This window comes from Mauremys reevesii, linkage group 3 (assembly GCF_016161935.1).
Source record: "Mauremys reevesii isolate NIE-2019 linkage group 3, ASM1616193v1, whole genome shotgun sequence".
NCBI classification, from domain to species: domain Eukaryota; kingdom Metazoa; phylum Chordata; order Testudines; family Geoemydidae; genus Mauremys; species Mauremys reevesii.
The window spans coordinates 196,926,838-196,951,698 of NC_052625.1; the positions used below are offsets into that span (position 1 = coordinate 196,926,838).

General features: G+C 40.3%; 1 protein-coding gene across 1 annotated transcript in view; it reads right to left on the reverse strand.

Moving 5' to 3' along the window:
- PKHD1 (PKHD1 ciliary IPT domain containing fibrocystin/polyductin) overlaps nt 1-24,861 on the reverse strand; it is a 306,693-nt gene that overhangs the window by 157,206 nt on the left and 124,626 nt on the right. Inside the window, exons 20-25 of the mRNA XM_039532757.1 lie at nt 24,498-24,692; nt 20,600-20,725; nt 18,073-18,206; nt 8,885-8,997; nt 3,549-3,654; nt 2,078-2,212 (exon numbers count right to left, since the gene is read on the reverse strand). Of these exons, the coding sequence (XP_039388691.1) occupies nt 2,078-2,212; nt 3,549-3,654; nt 8,885-8,997; nt 18,073-18,206; nt 20,600-20,725; nt 24,498-24,692 (809 nt within the window). The remainder of the gene's footprint in view (nt 1-2,077; nt 2,213-3,548; nt 3,655-8,884; nt 8,998-18,072; nt 18,207-20,599; nt 20,726-24,497; nt 24,693-24,861) is intronic.

Here is a 24,861-nt window from a genome sequence, read left to right on the forward strand (position 1 = left end):
GGCTTTTGCTCAGGCCCAGATACTACAGCACTAAAGGACTGAGGACCTTTCAGGGTTCCCTCCCTACTCTGAACTTTAGCTGTATGTTTATGACAGGACCCAATTTCAATTTTCCTAATATTTCAAAAAAATATAACCTGCTTGCAAGGCATCTTTTAAAAAACAAAACAGCTGGCAGAGCAGAATAGCCAATGTTCCTGTTACATTCATGTCACAAAGTTTTAATTGATGTTAAAGAGACATCATTATTAAAGGGAGAATTACATAAATTAAGATGTAAATTATGACAAGGCGACTCTTATCACGAGATAATCAAAGATAATCACACCCTTGGGGGGCAGTGAGGAACAACGCACAGCTGAGCGCCTCAACAGCTCTTAACAAGTAAAGCACTGGAGTTCTCCCACGGATCCTGTAACAACACAAACAAAGAGAGCCGTCCCTTCAAGTCTGAGAGCAATTCACTGTGCAGCTAGAACACTGGAAGATTAGTTGTTTGGGGCCGTAGCTTTATCTGAGCTCTGTACTCCTTATGGATCAATCCACTACATTAAAGTACTGTCTTCCCCAGGCTTACAAATTAGCCTTTTAAAAAAATATATCCATCAGCCAATCAGATTGGCAATGTACCCCAAGCAATTCAGTAAGCTGCGCTAGAAACCAGAGCAGAAAAATATGAAAAAGAAAGCTGTGGGCAGCTGTTGCTAAGATTCTATTATTAATTAAATGGTTTGCATTCCAATACCACCCAGAAGACTCAGTCAGGACGGGAACCTTATTGTGCAAGATGCTGCACAAGCACATAGTGAAGATTCAATTTACTGTCATGAATTCAACTTACTGTCATAAATAATAACAGTTAGCGCTTGATTGTATTTCTCATGTTCAAAGATGACTTAAGTCTCAGAATTGGAGTGAAAAGCTGAAATTTCCCACAGAAATAAATTCAGAAGAGTGTTGGTTTGAGACCATCGAAACATTTCATTTGAAGGTTTTACAGAGTGAGGAATCGACAGAAAGGTTAAAAATATTTCCCAAAAGATTGAAATTGTGTACCCGACTCCCAGACTTGTGCTCAGGCCACTAGACTAAATTTTTCAGTGACACCTGGTTATATGCTGGCTGGGCATTTTTGTAAAAGGTTAAAACTAATGATGGTTAGAGCTGGTCAAAATATTATCAACAGAAGAGTTTTCCATCAACAACTACGTTTAGTTTAAATCTAAATGTTTCATGGGTATGTGTCACTTTTTGACAAAAAATGTTAATGGAAAAAAATCAAAATATTTCACTTCAGCAGTGTCAAAATCTGTCATTTTTGATACTGTTAAAGATTTCATTTCAAAGGTGTCATTTCAATTCCTTCCATTTAGTCTGTTACACTCTATTACAATATTAATTTCAATATAATATTTAATATTATGCATATATAACCTATGTTTAAAAATGTAAACAAATATCAAATGAAATGTTTCAATGGTCTCAAATCAACAGTCTTCCGAATTTTTTTCTGTGGGAAATTTCAGCTTTTCACTCCAAATCGGACTTTAAAAAAATTGGACTTGCCCACAGAATGGAAATTCTGTCTCTGGCTCAGTTTTACCTTTTGTGCCTGGACAGAGCTTGTACTTGGATATACAGTATAACCTGTAGAAGCTGGAATGCGAAAAGTGACATTATATCCAGTTTTTATAACCTTATGGTACTTCCCTCTACTACCATCCTAAAATAGAGGCAGCTAATATTATGAAGCCACTGACTTGGAAGTTGCTGGCACACTTCCCTCTCATTCAGTACCGAATCAGTGCTCTTGCATGGTGTTACAGGCATTGTGCTGCTGGAGTGCTGTTTTTCAGGTGGAATGGAAGAAACGTAGGCCCTTATTATTCAAGATATGGAGGTTTCTCAAAGCTCAGAGCTTAAGTGAAGCTGGCACTGGGAAAACAGCTAAATCTCTTCTGGAGAAGTTGGCTTTTGTATTTCCTTCTATTGGGTCTGATACTAGTCTGTAAGAAGGACCTTTTTACAATAGCGTGGGCTGAAAAAGCAGAATGACAACAGCTATTGGGGTTCTTACCTTTTGACCAAGGTGTCCAAGTAATAAGCTGTTAGCAACAGTGGTATTTCCAAGGCTTTCTACAATGTCAATTCCAAAATCTTTGCAAGCATAGATCTGGAAATTTCGGAGTTCCAGGTTGCGGCTGCTAAAAATCTATTTAAAATAATAATAAATTCAGAAAAGTTCTGTGGTTCACTATTAGCCTTTCACCATTGTGTAGCAGAAGGGGGAGATTGTCAAAGGCACAAATAGAAGTCGAGCATCTAATTTTTCTTTGAAAATCTCACCCTTAATTCTTTACTCCTGTTTGCGAGGATTCAGAAAAATAGGTTTGAACTCTTACAAGTTATTTCCATGTTGATACAAAAACTGCACTGGAAAAAATGAGACTAAATAGTCAGCAATATCCTTGGTTGAAAATGCCGTAAATACTATTCTTGTAATTATTGGCGAGAGCAATAGCTAAAGAAGACAAGGGAAAAAAAGGATGTATTATAAAGTGGCATTCCTTGAACATACTCAAGGTATTGTTTACAACCACATGACTATGGGAAGATAGCTATCGGTGGGTAGCACATTCAGGGAACACAGAATAAATCTCATTATTATGATGCGATGGGGCATTAAGGTACAAAGAATAATACATTGGTTGGTTTGGCAGCCTGGCTATCGGAGTCAGCATGACAGATAAAAGGTGACCAAAATTGGAAAACACTGGTCAACTTTATGTTGTTTCATACAAGTAAGCTTTTCCAGAACCAGCAAATTCCATTATAGGATGTTGAAAAATTCAGCAGTGTACAGAGAAGAGCCACAGAAAGGATTTGAGACTAGAAACATGTCTTACAGAGACTTTAAGGACTCAATCCCTTTAGTTTATGAAAAAGAAAGTTAAGAGATGACTTGATCACAGCTTGTAAGTACCTACATGGGAAGAAGGTATTAGATACTATAGTCTAGCAGACAAAGGCATACCTAGATTCAATGGCTGGCAACTGAAGCTAGACAAATTCAGACTAGACATAAATGCACATTTTTTCACAATGAGGGTAATTAACCATTGAAAGAATTAAACAAAGCATGGTGGCGGATTCTCCATCATTTAGAATCTTTAAAATGAGTTTGACTGTCCTTCCAAAAAGTCTGATCTAGTTCCACCCCAAGATATTGGGGCAGATGCAGGAATTACTGGGTTAAATCTGGCCTGTATTACGCTGGAAGTCAGACTAGATCAGTGGTTTTCAACCTGTGGTCCACAGACCCCTAGGGGGCTGCAGACTATGTCTAAGATTTCCAAGGGGGTCCACACCTCCACTTGGAATTTTTTAGGGGTCCACAAATGAAAAAAGGTTGAAAACCACTGAACTGGATGATCACAGTGGTCCCTGCTGCAGTACAAAATGACCAAAGTGGGTACAGAGGAGCTGCACCTTTGAGGATTACACTGAAGTGTCCTGAACTACCAAAATACAATTAAAACAAATTATACCTGAGCCCCGCCTTGATTTCTCCAGGCTGTGAAGCTCTGGAACAGAACTGGGCCCAGGCCATCTACACGTTTGGGCTGGTATTCTGGATACACCAGGAGACCGTACCTGTTTAAGAAGAAAAATGAAGGAAGAGAATGCTCAACTTTCTTTCTGTATATTTATGTATGTGTAGGTTTTTCTGTGATACTTATGGTATCTTAGCGCCTAAGCCTGCACTAGTTCCCTGCATAGGCACATTTATTCAGAAATAAAGAGGTTTTGTACTCAAATATGTGTGTGTGTATATATATATATATATAACAATCCTTGTCCAGAAGTAGTTCTCTAAAACCCATGCCATTTTTCTTGCAAGTGCCTTCAGAATTCGCCACAAGAGAGATAATGCTCAGGCTGAAATAAGATAGCTATGTACTCTTACCATCCTTCCATCAAACTTTGGCCAACTTTGCTGCCTCTGAACTAATTGGATCCAGACAGAAAGTCCCTCCCAATTTGGAATTCAGCAATGTAAGGGTAAGTTTTGATTCCAACAGTGCCAAAGTTTGGGTGTTTCTGCATGCAACAATTTTGGTTTGACCAGTTGGAGGGTTTCTATTTAGATCATGGTTCAAACTTCCTGAAAATTCAGGGGTGTTTGTATAGTGAGTTTTAGGTTAGGCTTCTGATTGTAGTTTGTTTAATACAATTAAGGGATAACTTTTTAACGGGCTTCTAGAACCCCCTATGTTTGGTACTACAGAAATAATAATTATATTGCAATATCATATATGTAGATAGCATATCTACTGGTAGTACCCTATGGGATCTCAAAGTATTTACACTTCAATTCAGCAAATAACTTAATCACATGCTTAGTTTTAAGCATGTGTGAAAGTAGAATGAATTATATTGTAAAAATAAGAATGGATTAAAGAAATGTTGTATGTACCTTTAAGCAGAAATAAGAAATGTTGAAATACAGGTGCCAGAAAAAAAATTAGGCATAAACAATGGTGCTAAATAATGAACACACACACAGAAGAGATGGGTAATAGTTAAGTAAGGAAATATGATATGCTAGCCCCAGGTAAACTTTATCTCTCTCTCTTTTTCTTGTTATCTTGTTAAGTTCTCACCCTTTTATCTGTATAAATAAGATAGTTTCATTATCTGAATGTTATTAGTGGTCTGACAAATTGTGAGTCTTGATTCTAACTTTGACAATTTGGAGGTTCCACTAGGGCTGTGTGATTCCTGACTGGGTCCTCCACCAGAACAGAAAGGTGGATCTGACATCAGGAATCTGGTCAGGTAATTATTTCTGTGTTTTGTCCGGACTGAGGACTGTTCTGTCTCTCTGTCTATCCGTCTTCCTGTGGAGTGTTTGAGTCTGGGTGCCATCTCCGGTTCCTGTCCCTGCGGTCTGAGTGGTGTGGATGCACTGAGGCAGTAGCCTGTGGGCTCCTTTTGTATGTTGCACTGGGCATTGGTGAAGTCCTCCTGTATGGGTAACCAGACGTCTAAGTCAGGACAGTTGCTCATTTTATGTATTTAGGATGGGTCCAGACTCCTGTAAGAAGGGTCCGGACCTGTAAATTTCTGGAAAAATGGTCTAGCTAACTCAGGGGGATCCCAAACTCAGTGGCCCACTGTTAAAATCTTGGAACAAGACCCCAACCTACAACTAAATGGGCTAAAGAAGAGGTTAATTGTTTCATTCAGTGGTGGGAAGAGGCAAATCGTAGCTGGACAAAATCAAAACTCGCCTCTCTCAAATATTCAAATAATAAGTTGAAAGCTTTATTAAAAGCCTCCTCTCCCACCACCAGACCCCTGGATCGATCCAACCCCTTAATACTCCATCTCATTGTAAAAAAAAAAAAAAAGCCTTTCTGTTCCCCTCCTTGTTGTCTGCCTCAAAAAAAATGATTCTTCAGTGTTCCACTACCAATTCAGCAAAGAAGGTGAGTTCTGGTCCCTTTCCTTGAACATTTATTTCAAAATTGTGAAGTGACCACAATATCACTCACAAACAGTTCATTGAAAAAAAGCAGGATCAAGCAGGCAAGCAACAGATAAAGAAACTGAAAAACAGGTTGGAAGCCCTAAGGCATAGTGTTTGCAGTAAGAAAAGCAGTAAGTGCAGGCATGAACCCTGGAACAATACTTAAAATGGTGAAATCTGAGGTGATAAAGGTGTTATTTTGGGAGATAAACGAGTGATTTAAGGAAAGAGTGAAAAGTTAACTCTACAAAGGCTGGAGAGAATTAAGCAGTTAAACTTTGTGAAAATGTTAAAAAGGATCATGTTTTGCAGCCATTCTGAAGGGAAATGGGCCCTTTCAAAAGAATGCCTGTAAATAATCCAAATATATATAGAGCTATGTAAAAACAAAGCAGTGTAAAGGAATAGAAAATGTGTATGTATCTATTTGTCTGTGAAAATATGTAAAGTTCTAAGAATCTAAACCAGCACATCTGGTTTGTAAAACTCCTGTTTTGTAGGTGTAAGATAAATTGGTTTTGTTTTTGTTTTTAATGCCACTAAAAATTCATTTGACTCTTAATTCAAAGTTGCAAAACTGACAGACCTTTTTGCAAGACACAGGTAATTAGTGTTGTTTGGCTTTGGGATTTAGCATTTAACCCTTAAGGGGTAACTTGATTCTATAGTTCCTAAAAACAAACATAACAATGTGGGAAACAGAACCATTCATATTATCTGGATGGACTCCCACAACTACTGGCATACTAATGTTACTACCCCTAATTGTTTTTGGTTTTAAATTGTATGTGTTTAACTGAAATGTTTAAAATATGCTGGTGAATAAAACAAATGTATGCAAAGCTAGAGCCTCAGGCCCAAATCACCTCCCAGTATTTTTACTACATAAAGAGTGACACTGGGATTGATAATCTTAGTGTCAAAAGGGGGATATGTAGGAGCTGGACTTTATAATGTATAATTTGATTTCATCCTGCTAGCCATCCTTTTTGAATAGCAGAAAGAAATGACCCTCTGGGACTATAAGATTCTGTTTTCCCATATGCATTACAAATTGGGCCCTCTCTCTAACTCTTTGTTTTAAGATTTAGGTAGTAAGAGACAGGATTCTCTATTGTGTCTATGTTAAGTAAATTAGAGAAACATTGAAGGCCTGGGTCTCAATGTAAATTGTCTTGGTTATTAATTGTAAAACTTAGCAAGGTTTAATTTGCAATGCCTTTTTGCTCGATATAACATACTACTGTTTGTATTCTCAATCTGTTTGTGTGAATGAGGAATGAATGCATCAGGAAAAGATAAGGTGTGAAGGCCATTGTTATAGCCAGAGTAAAGAGCAGGAAAGATAAGGTGTGAAGGCCATTGTATAGCCAGAAGTAAGGAAAGAAAAAAGACTTAGAGTATCAAAGAATCATCAGGCACTGCTTACTACCCAGACAGCTGTTAAACTGTGAATACATGCAGAATGCACCACCCCCAGCAACCAATCATCACGTCAGGACCACGAGTCAATTTTGACTCCAGAAGATGACAAGCAAGGCCCAAGAAAAAGCAGTAGTGAGCCTAGCGCTGCTGCTGGTGGGACATAAAACTGTACTACAGTTTCCTCAGTTGAGGTTGTCAGACCAGAGGGGGCTGCCTCTCCAACATGCACCTCTGGTGGTGCCTGTTCCTCGGCTGTTGGTGTCTGAAGGTCAATTCTTTTATCCAGCAGCAAGTGTGGATAGCTCAGACCCTTAATATTTCTAAATGCTGGGTCTGCAGCCACATCCCAGCCCACTGTCAAACTGATGTTCCTGTCCTGGTATCCCACTTCCCCCCCCACCTCACTGGAGGACCTTGTCCATTTAACACAATATGGAACAGTAATGACACCTGGGAAGAGACTATTGGCAGTTCCTTTAACCCACTTGGGGGTAATACACAAAAAAAAAAAGCCTGAGGTTAAAAGAAAGTAGTTAAAATAATGGCAAATAAAACTGAAGAAAGTTTAAACCATCAGGCATTGTACATAGTGCTGGCGGCCAAAGGAGGGACCTGTGCACTCATTGGAAAACAATGTTGTGTGTTTATACCTGACGATACCAATGAGGTAATAGATCACGCCCCAGCCACTTAGAACAAATCGCTTATCTTCCCATGAAGAGCCAAGTCTTTTATGGAAGTGGCTATATTCTCTGGCATAGGAAACTGGGTTGTTTCAGGGAGCCCTGACTATCCTGTTTGGAATCCTAATAATTTTTGTATGTTTTCAGTTAGTCTCCTGTTGTACCCAAAATTGTGTAAGGCATGCCACTCAGGTGACTGCCCCAGAACAGAGTGCTAATATGATGATTTTGAATATTGCTGATGAACAAAGAGATAAAGCGGTTAATATGTGGAACAAATTTTGGTCATGGCGTGAGCTTGACCAAAAGAGGATTGTGAAAGTAGAATGAATTATATTGTAAAAATAAGAATGGATTAAAGAAATGTTGTATGTACCTTTAAGCAGAAATAAGAAATGTTGAAATACAGGTGCCAGGAAAAGAAACATTAGGCATAAACAATGGTGCTAATGGCGAAACATTAACAGAAGATGGGTAATAGTTAAGTAAGGAAATAAGATATGCATGCCTAGCCCAGGTAAACTTATCTGATTCTGCTTCCTTTGTTATCTTGTTAAGTTCTCACCCTTTTATCTGTATAAATAAGATAGTTTGTGTCTTGCATGGTACTCACATTATCTGAATGTTATTAGTGGTCTGACAAATTGTGAGTCTTGATTCTAACTTTGACACATGTGACTAATCCCAGTTCTATTCAATAAAGCACTTAATCACATGCTTAAAGCATGTCCTTAAAGTTAAGCACATAAGCACCTGCTTAAGTGTTTTGCTGAATAAGGATGGGATTACTCACAGGCTTGAAGTTAAGCAGGTGATTAAGTGCTTTGCTAATTCAAGACTTAAATCTACAGGGATCACTTCATCTGCTACTGAAATGCAGCAAGTCTGGGGTGAAATGAATCAGCTGTTAACACTACAGATGAAGACTACACAATAGTTTAGGACGACTAGAAGTGAAAAAGGATGTATCTAATTGAAACTTGAAATGGAAACTATTTACAGATAATCTATGAGAAATAAACCAAACTGAATCATTATCAGATGACTTCATTCTGCTGTGGAGAAATCCTATTATAGATCAGAGAAGATTTTAAATTTTAAATGAACACAAAGCTCTGAAGCTATATTTAAAGGGACAGAGCCTAATTATCTATTGCAATTATAACCCATGTTACGGGGAAAAAATCCTTAATCAGTTCATGCTACAGAAAAAAATCTTTAACCAAAGGGAATCCCCAAATACCTTGTGCAGGAATGGGCTGTGTTCTTACTGAAGGCAAGAAGAGGAGTTTGTGATGTCCCCTCAGGCGAGAGATGAAAGAAATAGCCATAACCAGCAGCACACACTGTATTAGCCTGCAGACAAGCATGCACTACAGTTAGACAAGATTCCTGGCAATTAAAAGCTTTGTTTTTAAAATCATTTTGGGCCAAGCCCTCTACTCCTGCACCCTTAACTCACATAGTTCTCCTAAGTGCTATATAAGAGCTAAGTATTAATTTATTATTATTACTTTATTATTATTGAAGGCAGTGCAAATTCTGCCAAGTATGGACTACAGCATCCTCATTCCTGCTTTCTCTCTCACCCAGGGCCACCCTCCACCCTCAAGGCATGCAATAGTATTTGGCAGACAAGCAGGCATATCACATAGCACCACTTGATTTCCATTCTGATCTGTAATTTCTACAACAGGCGGGTACGCAAAACTCCAGGTTGGCTAAAATTTCTTGTTCACTGAACATTATTTTGTACATAAGTGGGCTGTTTAAATCTTGGTCTACCAATTCCTCTCTCTCAATATGTATATTTTCCATGCAAAAACAAACAAACAAACTAGAATTAATGCAACGCTAGAGTTGAGATATTGAGCAGAACATGCAGAGTGAAAGTTTAACAGACGCATGATATATCAATGGTTGGAAGCTGAAGCTAAACACATTCAATCTAGAGATAAAGGGCAGTTTTTTAACAAGTATCAGAGGGTTAGCCGTGTTAGTCTGGATCTGTAAAAAGCAACAAAGAGTTCTGTGGCACCTTATAGACTAACAGACGTATTGGAGCATAAGCTTTCGTGGGTGAATACCCACTTCATCAGATGAGGGATATTAACTATTGGAAGAAGTGACTTAAGAACACGGTGGATTCTCCATCACACAAAGTCTTTAAATCAAGACTAGGTATCTTTCTAAAAGATATGCTACAGCTCAAAACAGAAAATCTGGGCTTGATGTAGAAATTGTTGGCTGAGGTTCTTTGGTCTGTGCTATGTAGGAGGTCAGACTAGATATCATAACAGTCCCTTCTGGCCTTAAAGTTATGAGTTTATGAATTAAGTGAGTAGAGAGTAGATTATGCAGGGATATAAGCAATGGGATAAGGAACTTTTCAACACCAGCAGTGAAATCCTGTCCCAGTGAAGCCAATGGGAGTTTTGCAATTGACTTCAAAGGGGACAGGAGTTTACCTTAATCAGAATTCAAATCTACCCTGTGTTGGCAGTGGCCAAAATTAGTTGTCATTAGATGGTGTCAATCGTTGTGGTGTTTTTATGTGGACACTTTTCCACTAGGACCTCCAACTCACTTCGCAAAGGTCACCGGTGAGCTTTTAAATGGTAATGAGTAATGACCCTAATCAAAGCCACACCAGTGACCCAGAGGTGAAAGGCTCCATATTCCATTGCCAGTCTCCTGACCCTGTTAGTTCCCTGCAGTCGTGATCTCTGACATCTTTCAAAAAACAAAAGGATATCAATATCCAAAGCATTGCCTTATCTCTCGTCTTGCAGAGCTGCAACAATTTAGAACATGCTACCCAATACAGATCCCTTTCCCTTAAAAAAATGCTTCTGCAGTCAAGTTACAGTATTCCAGGATCTTTTATTTGCAATTGTGCATTCCACAGAAGATTCACAAGGGAAAACTGTACATTTATTCAGGCAGCCAGTGGCTTGAAGACAGCAGTTTTAAGCAGGAAGGGAATTTTGTGTGGAAATCAATTTTTTGTGAATTCAGTGTATTACGGACATCCATTCAATCAAAATTCCAGAGAGAAATGAATTGCCTGTATAGGCCAGATACCTTAAGGTGTGCATCTGAAGTCATTGGAATAAAACCCAGTCAATGTTTTAAGTGTCTTTTAACTGAAAGAGTAACTTTTTCATGAATATCTTAGGATGAACAGTGATGGTCCTTTAAAGCTTTGCTTCCTCTTCTCCCCACCAATAAAATACAACACTGAAGGCATTTCCAGCACCCAGTGGGTCTATTCAGTGAGCACTCACATTGCAGTAGGTTTCAGAAAGTGTCGTGGTAGGGAAGCAATGATGGGCAATGCTGAAATGTAGAGGGTGTGTCCTCTCCCCAGTGTCTGATAGTCTGGGAGTTGGCTAGTTCAGATGATATTGGTAAGGAGCTAAGGAACTTTTCATCAACAGCAGTGAACTCAAGTTACTACCAGGACAGCTGTTTGGTGACCTAGGTGCAATTGTTGATCTCCATACCTTTTCTGGTGGACAGGAGCCCACAAACACAAAAAGATACCTCTAAGCACTAATTTGTATCCCTGTACTAAGGTGCAGCAAGAGGCTAAGGACTGAAAAAGCATGGAGAATAAGTTGTCTTCTCGTGCTAAATGCACTCCCTCCATGTTGGAGATGATGCGCACTGGAGAGGTGCCTGTTCTGAGGCTAAAGAGAGATCATCAGTCTCCAGGACTGTCAATGCACTAAAATTACAGAGAAGTACAGGCTCAGTTCTCCTCATCTGGATGTAAAATAGAAGTAGGTAAACTGAAGCCAATGGAATTACTTTGGGGTAAATGAGGAATTCTTTAATGGCTGGCTCTGTATGTACCCCGACTCACTCAAAGGGGTGTTGTCTGAATGTGCATGAGGAGAAATATCATTGGCTGAAGAAACTGACTTACAGAAGATTAAAACAGCTAACAAAGTGCAGCTTGGATAAGGAGTGACTAAAGGTCTGGGAAAGGGGCATGGATATAAGAGTCTACCAGGTTTGAAAGGTGTAGATGCCCTCATGGAGGAGAAGAAATTCTGCATGGTTCCTAGGGGAGTAATAGGAAAAGTTAGGCTAAGCATCAAGTGTTACTCCTTGACAGTGAGTGGCAATAGACTGGACAGTGTCCCAAGGGAGAGTGATTGAAGCTGCACGTGGGATATTTAAAATATTTATTATTTATTTATCTGTACTGCAGTAGCAGCCAAAGGCTCCAGTTGGGATCATGGACCTGTTGTGACAGATGCTGTATGTGTGCATAGCAAGGGAGACCCTGCTCCAAAGAGCTCACAGTCTAAATAGACAATAAAGCAAATGAAGGGAGGGGACCAGGGACAGAACACAAGCTAAGCAGTTAGGGTGAGGACAGGCATATATGGGTCTTGCTAGTTCCCTTTTTAATTACCAGAGGTATCCGCTTAGAACTAAAATCTTTGTTTTCAAAGCTTCATCTTCTCCTGCTGCTTCATCCCTCATCTGAAATCTTAATCCTCTTGTTTGTAACATCACAACCTTTTCCAGTCACAAACAACAGGATTAGGACTTCAAATGAGGAGGGAGCTGCAGGAGTGTCAGAACTGCTGTAACGGGACCTGGTCCAGATTCTTTTCTCAGCTTCACTGGGGTAACTGAAACGATGTGACTACACCGGTTGTGGCAAATCTGGAGTAACTGAGATTAGAACATGTTCAGGAATAATAAATGGGGGATGGGAAAAACCAGAAAACGCATGATGTGGGGAAGCAGAATTGTTTGTAGACAGAATGTTGATTTTTTTTTAAGTCCTTCAGCAGGCAACAGCAGTTAGTTTGCTTGTAAAGAAATTCCCCTCACAGTTCTGCCCCTTTGGCAGCACAAAATGGTATTGTGTGTCCAGGAGTGTGGGGGCAGTGTAGCAGATGCTATCCCTGTGCTAAGCAGCTCTGCTAGCCAGTGTAAAGGGAATGGGCAGTGACACTCTCAGTCCTGGTGCCTAGGATTTTCCCCAGGATTGTCCCCAGCTCCTGTAGAGGGGTATAAAGGGGTTGGAAATTCTCATCCCTAACACACACTGGCACAGGGCCACGTACACTCTTGCCCTGGGCCAGAAGAGGAAGAAGACCATCATGTCCACTTGGCATTTCCTTTCATGGACATGGCTCCATGCCTGCCCTGTCTGAAGCAATGATGATTATAGCCTGACTGTCAGAAAAGTAATTTCACAACTGAAATGGCTGGACGGCATACAGGACGCTGCAGGTGGGTCAACTGCAAAGGTGAGCCACTGGAAGCACAGCATTGCTGAGGAAGTTGCATATATTGTAACAAACTGTTTGCTCACTGGCTGTGGATCACGGTACATCTGGGATAAAAAGAGGCCATATCCTACAGCAGCAGGCTTATAGGAAGGCACATCCTTCTAGGATGCCTGGGAGATGTGAATAAATGGAACCACCGTCTCTGCTCTGTGAAATCTATGCTCTTCTCCATGTGAAAACATCATTTTTATTATTTGGATAACAATAGTGTTTAGAAACCCCAAGCTAAATCAGGGCACCACTCTTTTAGGCACTGTATTTGGTGAGTGTGTATTACACATCCCTCTCTGTGCCGATCCACACAAGATGTGAATCTGTCACAGCCCCCACCTACAGAACCATGGTCCCTTTAGCTCAAGCAGTTCACACTTTTAGCTCAGGAGGCCTCCAGTGTGTCAGCCAAAATGGCAGCCATTATACATTGTTATAGACTGTGAGCTCTTCAGAGCAGGCATGAGTTAAACAGATAGAGAGTGGGAAATACCTAGCCAGAGGTCACAGTAGAAGGTAGTGAATACGGTGCCTAAGTTTCATTTTCAAAAGTGACTTAGACTCCTAAGTCAATTAGGCATTGCAAGGCTGAGCAGAGTAATGCCTACATACCTTTACATATCTGGCAATGAAAATAGAAAACCCAATAATAATGGGGGATTTCATCCCCATATTGACTGGGTACATGTCACCTCATGACCAGATTCAGAGATAAAATTTCTAGACACCATCAATGACTGCTCCTTGGAGCAGCTAGTCGTAGAACCCACAAGGGGAGGCAATTCTTGATTTATTCCTAAGAGAAGCACTTAGGATCTGGTCCAAGAGGTGTATTTGGCTGAACAGCTTAGCAATAGTGACCACAATGTAATTAAATTTAACATGCTTTGGGAGGGGTGGGGAGGAATACTGAAGAAACCTACCACAGTAGCATTTAACTTCATCAAGGGGGATTACACAAAAATGAGGAAGCTAATTAAATAGAAATTAAAAGGAACAATCACAAGATTGAAATGCCTGCAAACCGCATGGAAACTATACAGAAAGTGCCACAACAGAGGCTCAAACTAAATATATACCCAAAATTTAAAACAAACAAACAAACAAAACAGTAAGAGGACCAAAAAAACAGCAGAGTAAAAGAAGTAATTAGAGGCAAAAAAGAATATTTTAATAATTGAGGAAAATAGAAAGGAACATAATGAAAGTCAAGTGACTTATGAGAAGAGGATGAGGGAACTGGATTTATTTAGTCTGCAGAGAGAAGAGTGAGGGGGTATTTGATAGCTGCTTTCAACTATCTGAAGGAAGGTTCCAAAGAGGATGGAGCTCGGCTGTTCTCAATGGTGGCAGATGACAGAACAAGAAGCAATGGTCTCAAGTTGCAGTGGGGGAAGTCTAGGCTGGCTATTATGAAAAACTATTTCACTAGAAGAGTGGTGAAGCTCTGGAATGGGTTACCTAGGGAGATGGCAGAATCTCCATCCTTAGAGGTTTTTAAGGCCCGGCTTGACAAAGTCCTGGCTGGGAGGATTTAGTTGGTGTTGGTCCTGTTTTGAGCAGGGGGTCGGACTAGATGACCTCCTGAGGTCTCTTCCAACTCTAATCTTCTATGATTCTATTAAGTGTAAAAGTAAAATTAGGCAGGCCAAAAAATAATTTGAAGAGCAACTAGCAAAAGACACAAAAACTAACAGCAATGACAACAAAAAATTAAGTACATCAGAAGCAGGAAGCCTGCCAAAGAATCAGTAGGTCCACTGGATGACCAAAATGCTAAAGGAAGACAAGGCCATTGCAGAGAAGCTAAATTAATTCTTTGCATCGGTCTTCACTGCAGAGGATGAGAGGGAGTTTCCCACAACTAGGCCATTCTTTTTAGGTACATATTGGAGGAACTGTCTCATATTGAGGTGTCCATAACAGGAGGTTTTCGAACAAACTGATATATTAAACAGTAATTAGTCACCAGAACCAGATGATATCCACCCAAAAGATATAAAGGAACTCATATATGAAACTGCAGAACTACTAAATGTGGTATATAAGCTACCACTTAAATCAGCCTCTGTACCAGATGATTTGAGGATAGCTAGCGTAATGCTGATTTTTAAAAAGGCTCCAGAGGCAATCCTGGCAATTGCAGGCTGGTAAGCCTAACTTCAGAACCAGGCAAATTGGTTGAAACTGTAGTAAAGAACAAAAATATCAGACACACACATGAACAACATATGTTGGGGAAGAGCTGGCTTTTGTAAAGAAAAATCATTCCTCACCAATCTATGAGAATTCTTTGAGGAGGCCACCAAGCATGTGGACAAGAATGATCCAGCTGACACAGTGTACTTAAACTTTCAGAAAACTTTTGACAAGGTCCCACACCAAAAAGCTCTTAAGCAATGTAAGCAAACTTGGGATAAAAGGGAAGATACTCTCGTGGATCAGTAACTGGTTAAAAGGTAGGAAACAAAGGATAGAAATAAATGGTCAGTTTTCACAGTGGAAAGAGGTTAATAGCAGGGTCTGCCAAGGATCTGCACCGGGACCTGTACTGTTCAACATATTCATAAGCAATCTGGAAAAAAGGGTAAACAGTGAGGGAGCATTTTTACAGATGATACTAAATTACATGAGAGAATTAAGTCCAAAGCTGACTGTAGAGAGTTACAAAGGGATCTCATTAATCTGAGTGACGTGACAATAAAATGGCAGATGAAATTCAGTGTAGGTAAGTACAAAGTAATGCACACTGGAAAAAATAATCCCAACTATACATACAAAATGATGGGGTCTAAATTAACTGTCACCACTCAATAAAAAGATCTTGGAGTCACTGTGGAGAGTTCTCTGAAAACATATATGCTCAATGTGCAAGGGCAGTCAAAAAGCTAACAACCTGTTAGGAACCACTAGGAAAGGGATAGATAGTAAAACAGAAAATATCATAAATATCACTATCTAAATCCATGGCACACCCACCTTGAATACTGTGTGCAGTTCTTTTCACCCCATCTCAAAAAATATATATTAGAATTGGAAAAGATAATGGCAACAAAAATGATTAGGGGTATAAACCGCTTCCATAGGAGGAGAAGTTAAAAAGATGAGGACTGTTCATCTTAAGAAAGAAATGACTAAGAGGGGACATGATAGAGGCCTATAAAATCATGACTGGTGAGGAGGAAGTGAATAAGGAAGTGTTATTTACTCCTTCTCATAACACAAGAACCAGTAGTCACCTAATGAAATTAATAGACAGCAGGTTTAAAACAATCATAACAAAGTAGTTCCTCACACAACGCATAGTCAACCTGTGGAACTTTTGTCAGGGGTTGTTGTGAAGACCAGGATTATAACAGAGTTCAGAAAAGAATTAGATTAATTCATCGAGGAGAGGTCCATCAATGGCTATTAGCCAAAATGGTCAGAGATGCAACCCCATGCTCTGGGTATCCCTAAATCTCTAATTGACCGAAGCTGGAATTGGAATAAGAAGGGATGGATTACTCAATAATTGCCCTATTCTGTGTATTCCACTGGTCACTGTTGGAAGACTAGATGCTGGGCTAGAAGGACCACTGATCTGACCCAGTATGGTCATTCTTATGTTTTTATGAACCCTCATGCCTAAATTGGTTAGCTTCATGAGCATAGTTCTGTGGCTAAAATCCTTCCTTCCCGCCCTACAGTTCAGCACTTCTACTTTTTATATTCGGGTAGAGTCTAAAGGCCCCAAGCAAGATTAAGCACCATACAGGCACATCATAGGATACTGTGCCTAACCCCAAAAGCCTACAAATATATTGTGGTCTTTCCTACAGTGACCGTGTATTTCCTTTTTTCTGTCAAGCACTTCTGGGTACTGTACGATAATAAATACCCCTACTAATAATGTAGATAAAGGGAGGTAGAATCCTGGTTTTCTTTTAGCCCTCAGTATCCTGCTGTTGCAATGACTTATATACCCATCCCTTTAGATGGCAGATCACAATGGAGATTGCAACGAGCATCTGCTATTCCACCCACACTGGCTTGCAGAGGACAGGCCCCAGTAGTTTTTTGAAAAGGAGTTTTAACCCCAGTGGCTGGTTACATGTCCATGGCCTCAACTTCGAAATAGATCTCTGTATTTCTATTATTGCACACGAGCTAAACAAATGCATTGAAAACTGACTGAGTTAGCTTCAGAACCGTTGGTACTGAGTCAGACAGCTCTAGGCTATGCCAATGTACAACCGCATAGATCTCTCTGTGTTTAGAGGCCCTGGAGTCATGCTACTCTGCCTACTTTTTTTTTTTTTAACATAATAGATGCCTCCACTATGTTCTCTAAAATGGCCTGTAAAGTTGGGTATATGCCCTGCAGGGAATTAAATCAAAGTTCTCTCTTTATTCTCAGGCAAACTTGTCATGAGAGTAATACAGGAAACCTGTTGGCAGTCTCTCACCTTCAAAGTTAGGTGCAACTCTTTGAGGAGCATAGCGTGAAGGGGAAATCATGTCCTCATATGTAGTTCCTCATTGGTTTCAGTTTCTATGGATTGGCAGTCCCAGAGTTTTTCTTGAGTTTTGGGTACAAATCCAGGTGGAATTCACTTGAAACTGAGGAATTGTATTTGGTTTGCCATCCAGATCATGAAAAACTGGGAGTTTTTTAAAGTGTGATGGAAACAATAAAACTGGACCAGAATTGATCAGATCTGGGCCTAGGTATTTTGGCAAAATTTTATGAACCTTCTGATGAACCCAAGATGACTTTGGACTTTGTAACAAAACATAAGAAGCTTGGAAGTTACATAGGGACTGGAGTTTAGTTGCAAACATTTCACACCGTATGTATGTGAGAGAAAGAGATTCTGTGTAGGTGTGTGTGAGTGAGTGAGAGAGAGAGAGAGAGTGTGTGTTAATATATATATATATAGAGAGAAAGAGAGACACACAGACAGACACACACACAATTATTTGGGAATATAACATTGTGCACTTGTATTACTATCCTGTTGCAGTAACCATACTTATTAAAACTCACTCAGTAAGTGAACAGCCTGTGTTTGGGTCACCCTGAGAACCATATTTCAAACCATGATGTTGTTCTTTGATACAGTGTTGTTTTTTCCTTTACCTCTATCTGGTTAGCAGGAGCCCTGATGTAGATCCCTGCTGGTGATAACGTTTCTATGTTGGAAAGTCCATCAGTTCCAGAAAGTCCAATCACTGTGTTGTGCCTGACTCTATTCCCCTGTTCTAACGACCCTCCTAAAATATAATCAGAGGCACAAATTCATCAAATAGAGCTCTAACGATCATCACTCATGCAGACCACATATTATTATGTATGTTTTATTCCCCACCTATACTGTTGCGCAAGGCAGTGTATGCTGGGTGGCCGCAGCTTTTCACCACAGAGGTGGCTGCATTTCTGCAGTGTTGTACATATACTATTTGCAAAGCACTTTGGAATCCATGTTACACCATAGAAGGAAAGCTGAGAGTGGAGCAGGATCAATATAACTTGTCAGGGGTCTAAATATCAGGGGTGAAGATTATTACCGTGGTGCATAGTTGAAAGTTCAGATAATTTCCACAGGGTGAAGAGGAAACTGTTATTATTAATTTGTACTCTGGTCGTACCAAGAGGAACCAAGACCAGAGCCTCTTGTGCTAGGCACTGTACAAACACAGAGTAAGAGAGTCTCTGCCCCAAAGAGTTTACAATCTAAACAGAGAAGACAGACAACAGCTAGAAAGAAGGGATATTCTGATACACATTGTACAGATGGGGAACAGAGGCACAGAGAGATGAGGTGAGTTGCCTAAATTCACACAGGCACCCTGTGACAAAGCCAGGAATTAAACCCAAAATCTCCTGAGTCCCCACCCAATGCCTTAACCATGTAAACAGAAACATTAAAATCACATCATGCAATCATGTGCCAAAGTGCCTTGGGTTTTTGCTTGTTGTTGTTTTATTTTGGTTATTGTTGGTTTTTTTGGTTGGGGTTTTTTTTTTTGAAGGCATGAACTAGACAATGGGCACAAGACAACAATGGATCCCACCACTCACAGCAGCACACATGCCCCCTGCCTGCAGCAATTGGGTCCCAAAAACAGCATGCACCATGAATTGGCACAGAAAGGAAAGAAAAGCACTTTAACCTCCATCCTAAGGAAATGCCAGCCATCATCTATCTGGAAAATGGCAAGCCCTATCCAGGGAACATGCAAATCAACCTCCCCCTTCTTTTACAAGAAATATGGTTCTTGCTAGGGATAACATATGCCAATGCTCCCTGCAATTCTTCCCCGGACACATATTAACCTCCCACATATTAACCACCCTAAATTCAAGCTGATCTCCGGGGGAAAAAAATGCATTGAGTTTGGAGCTTTATTTTTTCACACACCCTGCAACCTCCATTTCATTTACCTTGGAACTAGATCCTACTAAGAAATATTTCCTTTTCAGATTGTATTTATTTCAGTCACAGCCATTATGAGAACAAAAGTAGGACTGTACACTAGTGCTTTTGAGAGTCATCCAGGTTTGAAAGGAGGCATAACAAGTCTTGGCTTCCAGGCCGGGATCTTGTTTGCCAATTAACTTTAAGCCCAGAGCAAATTTTTATGACGGTCCTGCAAACCCTAGAAAATAGGGGTTTAAATGAAATCATTGAGAGATTCCAATTCTAGAGCAGCAAACAGGCAGCTATAATAAATATGCCTTTACAGGTAACAAAATGATATATAAATTCATCTTTCAGACCCTCTGGAGCTACTGACATTGAAGCCATTAAAGACGTCTTGAGGATACAGAGTATTCAGACCGAAATTGCTGAGGACATTTAGTTCAGCCCAGAGATTGGAAAGTCAGACTTATGTCTCAGCATGAATGATGGGAGGAACAGATTTCCAAATTAAGACCTGGACAGGTTGAGCGCTGCACCTGTTTATAGTCAAAGTGATTTCAGTGGGAGGCCAGTCGAGAGGAAAGCCTGCATGTGTGCACTGGATTGCAGGATCAGGGCCTAAGGCTTTTGTTTGTTTGTTTAACAGCAGCCAAAACTAACATGATATCATTAGATACTTAGGCAGTATGGGATGCTGGTGGAACAGTCTGCAGACCAATCTCCAGCTTGCTTTAATGGTAGGAGAGAGATTTTGATTTTCAATATTTTTGTTGTCTCAAGTTCCAGATCAGTCAAGTACTTAGGCCTGTGCTTGACTTTAAGCATGTGCTATCATCCCATTGTTTTCAATGTCACCTGATCAACACTAATGGGAAGTATGTGTTTATGTGCTTTGGTGAACCGGGCCTTTAAATATTACATCATAGAGTTCTTTCCATGCCAGGTGAATCTCTATCTACTGTTAGATTGTAAAGAAAAGAGGTGGGGTGGGAGAGAAGTACCAATGGGACTGAACAAGCTCCATGCTGCTCATAAGAAATGGACCCACGGCATATATGGTTATAAGGAAATAGGTCCTCAGCAGCTGCATGAGGAAGTTGGAGAATGATATACTGAATTCCACAAGACTAGCGCCAGAGAACATGAATTGAACCTTCTTCCACCCAAGGAAGTTTTGATTAACAGTATCCTTGGCATAAAGAGCCACATATAGGTTGATTGAAAATCCTCTGCTTCACTTACCCAGTAGAATCCCATGACCTAAAATGTTATAGAAAACATTATTGTCCACTCTTAGCTCTGAAGTCCTCGACAGACTGAGTCCCCGACCAAAGGAATCCCACACAGAGCAACTGCGAATGTAAGAATCTGGAAAGAAAAGGGTAGTGTCAGAGGAAAGCAAGAATATAACTCCAGGTTGCCTCCGTTAAAGGTGATGTTTCTGTACAAACTATTATTCATCAACTCTGATGCTGCTTGATTAAGCCAATTTGCTGTGATGCTCCAATGAGAGAGATCGCAATTTAAGCTGTTCACCCTTACCAAATTTTGCACTTTTTTATCAACCTGCAAGTACTGTTTATATGATGGATTTTACCCCCTCAGTCCCAAAATGATTTCCAACTAGTAAAATGTTTGCAGCATTGTGACATTGCATCACAACATAATGAGGTTTTAAAGCAGCATCATAACATTGCAAAGTACTGTGGCATCATGCATACACAAATATATCACACTTTCTATGATGTCACTATAATAAGTGAATTTGCATCACAGCAATGTCATGCAAGAGAGTTTTTTTCTATACGACAAATTTTGAAATGTGGCCAGTTTAGCACAATCACACAAGAAGCCGAACATATGCCATCCAGTGATCCGCAAAGCAAGAATAAAAATGTCATTACACTGTAAGAGTATGCAACCCAGTAAGCCATGTGCAAATTAGCAGAAATGACTAACGACAGGCCTGTGTGGGCTACATGCCAGGACAAAGGCAAAGCATGCTCAGCTAATGTTCATATCCTGGACTTAATCTAGCTCCCTTTGACACCAATGGAAAGACTCCCATTGGTATGAACAGGAGTTGGAGGGCATTACAACAGTCACCAGACTTTACTAGCAGTCTGCAGTAGTGATGGACAAACCCTAAAAGACTGATATTCCAGGTTAATTAAACCTCCCCCATGAGATTACAGTGAGGGAGGTCTAGGTTGGATATTAGGAAACACTATTTCACTAGGAGGGTGGTGAAGCACTGGACTGGGTTAACTAGGAGATGGTGGAATCTCCATCCTTAGAGGTTTTTAAGGTCTGGCTTGACAAAGCCCTGGCTGGGATAATTTAGTGGGTTTGGGTCCTGCTTTGAGCAGTGGATTGGACTAGATGACTTCCTGAGGTCTCTTCCAACCCTAATCTTCTATGATTATATGAATTCTATTATTCTACGAAGTTTGGCTAGGAATCTCATGAGAACCAACTTTACCCATGACCTTTCCAGCTCTTCCTGCTTTCCAGTTTCTGGACTGAAACTAATGAAATAAGCTCGTTCTTAGTATTTTACTTCTGTTTCCAGTGCCGACCAGACCATGATTACAAAGAGAAGCAGCAAAAATGAAATATAATTTGAGATGGGCTGCTAGGCAGAGGGGAAAAACAATTAAATATCTTAAAATCTTCAACAAGATTCATTAGGGGTTGAGTTCTAGGAATGGATAAAACTTAATGTGGATTTCTTATTTAATCGAACCACCCCTAGTCTGAAACACATTTCATGGAGCACAGAGAGAGGCCCCTAAATACAAAATTTGGTTTGGTTTGGAATGTGAATTTTGAAGAAAACATAGAATCATAGAACTGAAAGGGACCTCAAGAGGTCGTCTAGTCCAGTCCCCTCCACTCATGGCAGGACTATATTATCTAGACCATTCCTGACAGGTGTTTGTCTAACCTGCTCTTAAACACCTCCAATCACAGCGATTCCACAACCTCCCTAGGTAATTTATTCCAGTGTTTAACCACCCTGACAGTTAGGAAGTTTTTCCTAATGTCCAACCTAAACCTCCCTTGCTGCAATTTAAGCCCATTGCTGCTGCTTCTATCCTCAGAGGTTAAGAAAAACAATTTTTCTTCCGCCTCCTTGTAACAACCTTTTACATACTTGAAAACTGTTATTGTGTCCCTTCTCGGTCTTCTCTTTTCCAGACTAAACAAACCCAATTTTTTCAATCTTCCCTCATAGATCATATTTTCTAGACTTTTAATAATTTGTGTTGCTCTTCTCTGGACTTTCTCCAATTTGTCCATATCCTTCCAGAAATGTGGCACCCAGAACTGAACACAATGCTCTTGTTGAGGCCTAATGAGCGCAGAGTAGAGTGGAAGAATTACTTCTCCTGTCTTGCTTACAACACTCCTGCTAATACATCCCAGAATGATGTTCGCTTTTTTTGCAACAGTGTTACACTGTTTGACTCATATTTAGCTTGTGGTCCACTATGACCCCCAGATCCCTTTCCGCAGTACTCCTTCCTAGGCGGTCATTTCCTATTTTGTATGTGCACAACTGATTGTTCCTTCCTAAGTGGAGTACTTTGCATTTGTCCTTATTAAATTTCATCCTATTTACTTCAGACCATTTCTCCAGTTTGTCCAGATCATTATAGTAGCTCCATAAAAGTTGCAGTTCCCTAGTTTATTTATGAGAAGGTCACGCGGGACAGAATCAAAAGCTTTACTAAAATCAAGATATACCATGTCTAATGCTTCCCCCTATCCACAAGGCTTGTTACCCTGTCAAAGAAAGCTATCAGGTTGGTTTGACACAATTTGTTTTTGACAAATCCATGCTGACTGTTACTTATCATCTTAATATCTTCTAGATGGTTGCAAATTGATTGCTTAATTATTTGTTCCATTATCTTTCTGGGTACTGAAGTTAAGCTGACTGGTCTGTAATTCCCTGGGTTGTCCTAATTTCCTTTTTTATAGATGGGCACTATATTTGCCCTTTTCCGGTCTTCCGGAATCTCCCCCATCTTCCATGACTTCTCAAAGATAATTGCTAATGGCTCAGATATCTCCTCAGTCAGCTCCTTGAGTATTCTAGGATGCATTTGATCAGGCCCTGGTGACTTGAAGACATCTAATTTGTCCAAGTAACCTTTTTCTTTCCCTATTTTAGCCTCGTCTGATCCTATCTCATTTTCACTGGTATTCAATACGTTAGATGTCCAATAACCACCAACCTTCTTGGTGAAAACCGAAACAATGATGTCATTAAGCACTTCTGACATTTCCACATTTTCTGTTTTTATTCCCCCCACCCCCCTCGCCCCCGATTGGTCCTTAGTCTTCCTCTTGCTTCTAATGTGTTGGTAGAATGTTTTCTTGTTACCCTTTATGTCTCTAGCTAGTTTGATCTCGTTTTGTGCCTTGGCCTTTCTAATTGCTTCTGTTATTTGTTTATATTCACTCTTTGTAATTTGACCTAGTTTCCCCTTTTTGTAGGTCTTTTTTTTATTTTTAGATCATTGAAGATCTCCTGGGTAAGCCGGGGTGGTCTCTTGCCATATTTCCTATCTTTCCTACGCAGTGTGATAATTTGCTCTTGTGCCCTTAATAATGTCTCTTTGAAAAACTGCCAACTGTCTTCTATTGTTTTTCCCCTTACACTTGTTTCCCATGAGATCTTAACCTGCCAATTCCCTGAGTTTGATAAAGTCTGCCTTCTTGAAATCCATTGTCTTTATTATGCTGCTCTCCCTCCTACCATTCCTTAGAATCATGAACTCTACCATTTCATAATCATTTTCATGCTCCAAGTTCAATCAGTGGAGGCTTGGTTCATGGTATTTCTTGTGCCTGTCTCCGAACTATAATAATCATCAATAGCACCTATTTCTTATACAGTATAGCAGTTTTCATCAATAGATCCCACGGCACTTCACAGTCTTTAGCGTCTCTACCCTGACAAGACACCCGAGAGTCGGGGCAGTGCTATTGTTCCCATTTTACAGATAAGGAGCTGAAGCACAGAAAGGCTAAGTGACTTGGCTGAGTCCACAGAGGAAGTTGGTGGCAGAGCAGGTAATTGAACCAAGGTCTCACAAGTGCTAGGCAAGGGCCCTAACCAGTCTCTCACCAGTCATATGGGCATCCCCGGCAATCGTCAGTGCGCTCAGGTGCTGCTGGAATGCTTGGCCCACGTGCTGGAACTGAACGCCTTCCAAACGGATGTGACTGTCCTCACCCTGGAAAGCCTGCACAATAACAACGGCCCCCATATCCCGGGATCCTAGCATCCTCTCACTCCTCTTGTACAGACATACCGAGGCATCTGAAATACAGCAGAGAGAGTCTGTCAACGGCACAGCCCCACAGTGACTCTATGCGCCATGCAAAGTCCTAAGCCTCGTCTTTCCATGCATAAGAGCTGATCCTTTTTAGAGGGGCGTATATTGAAACCTGCAGGAAGCTGAAGTCATTTTATGCTTCGGTAAGCTCCT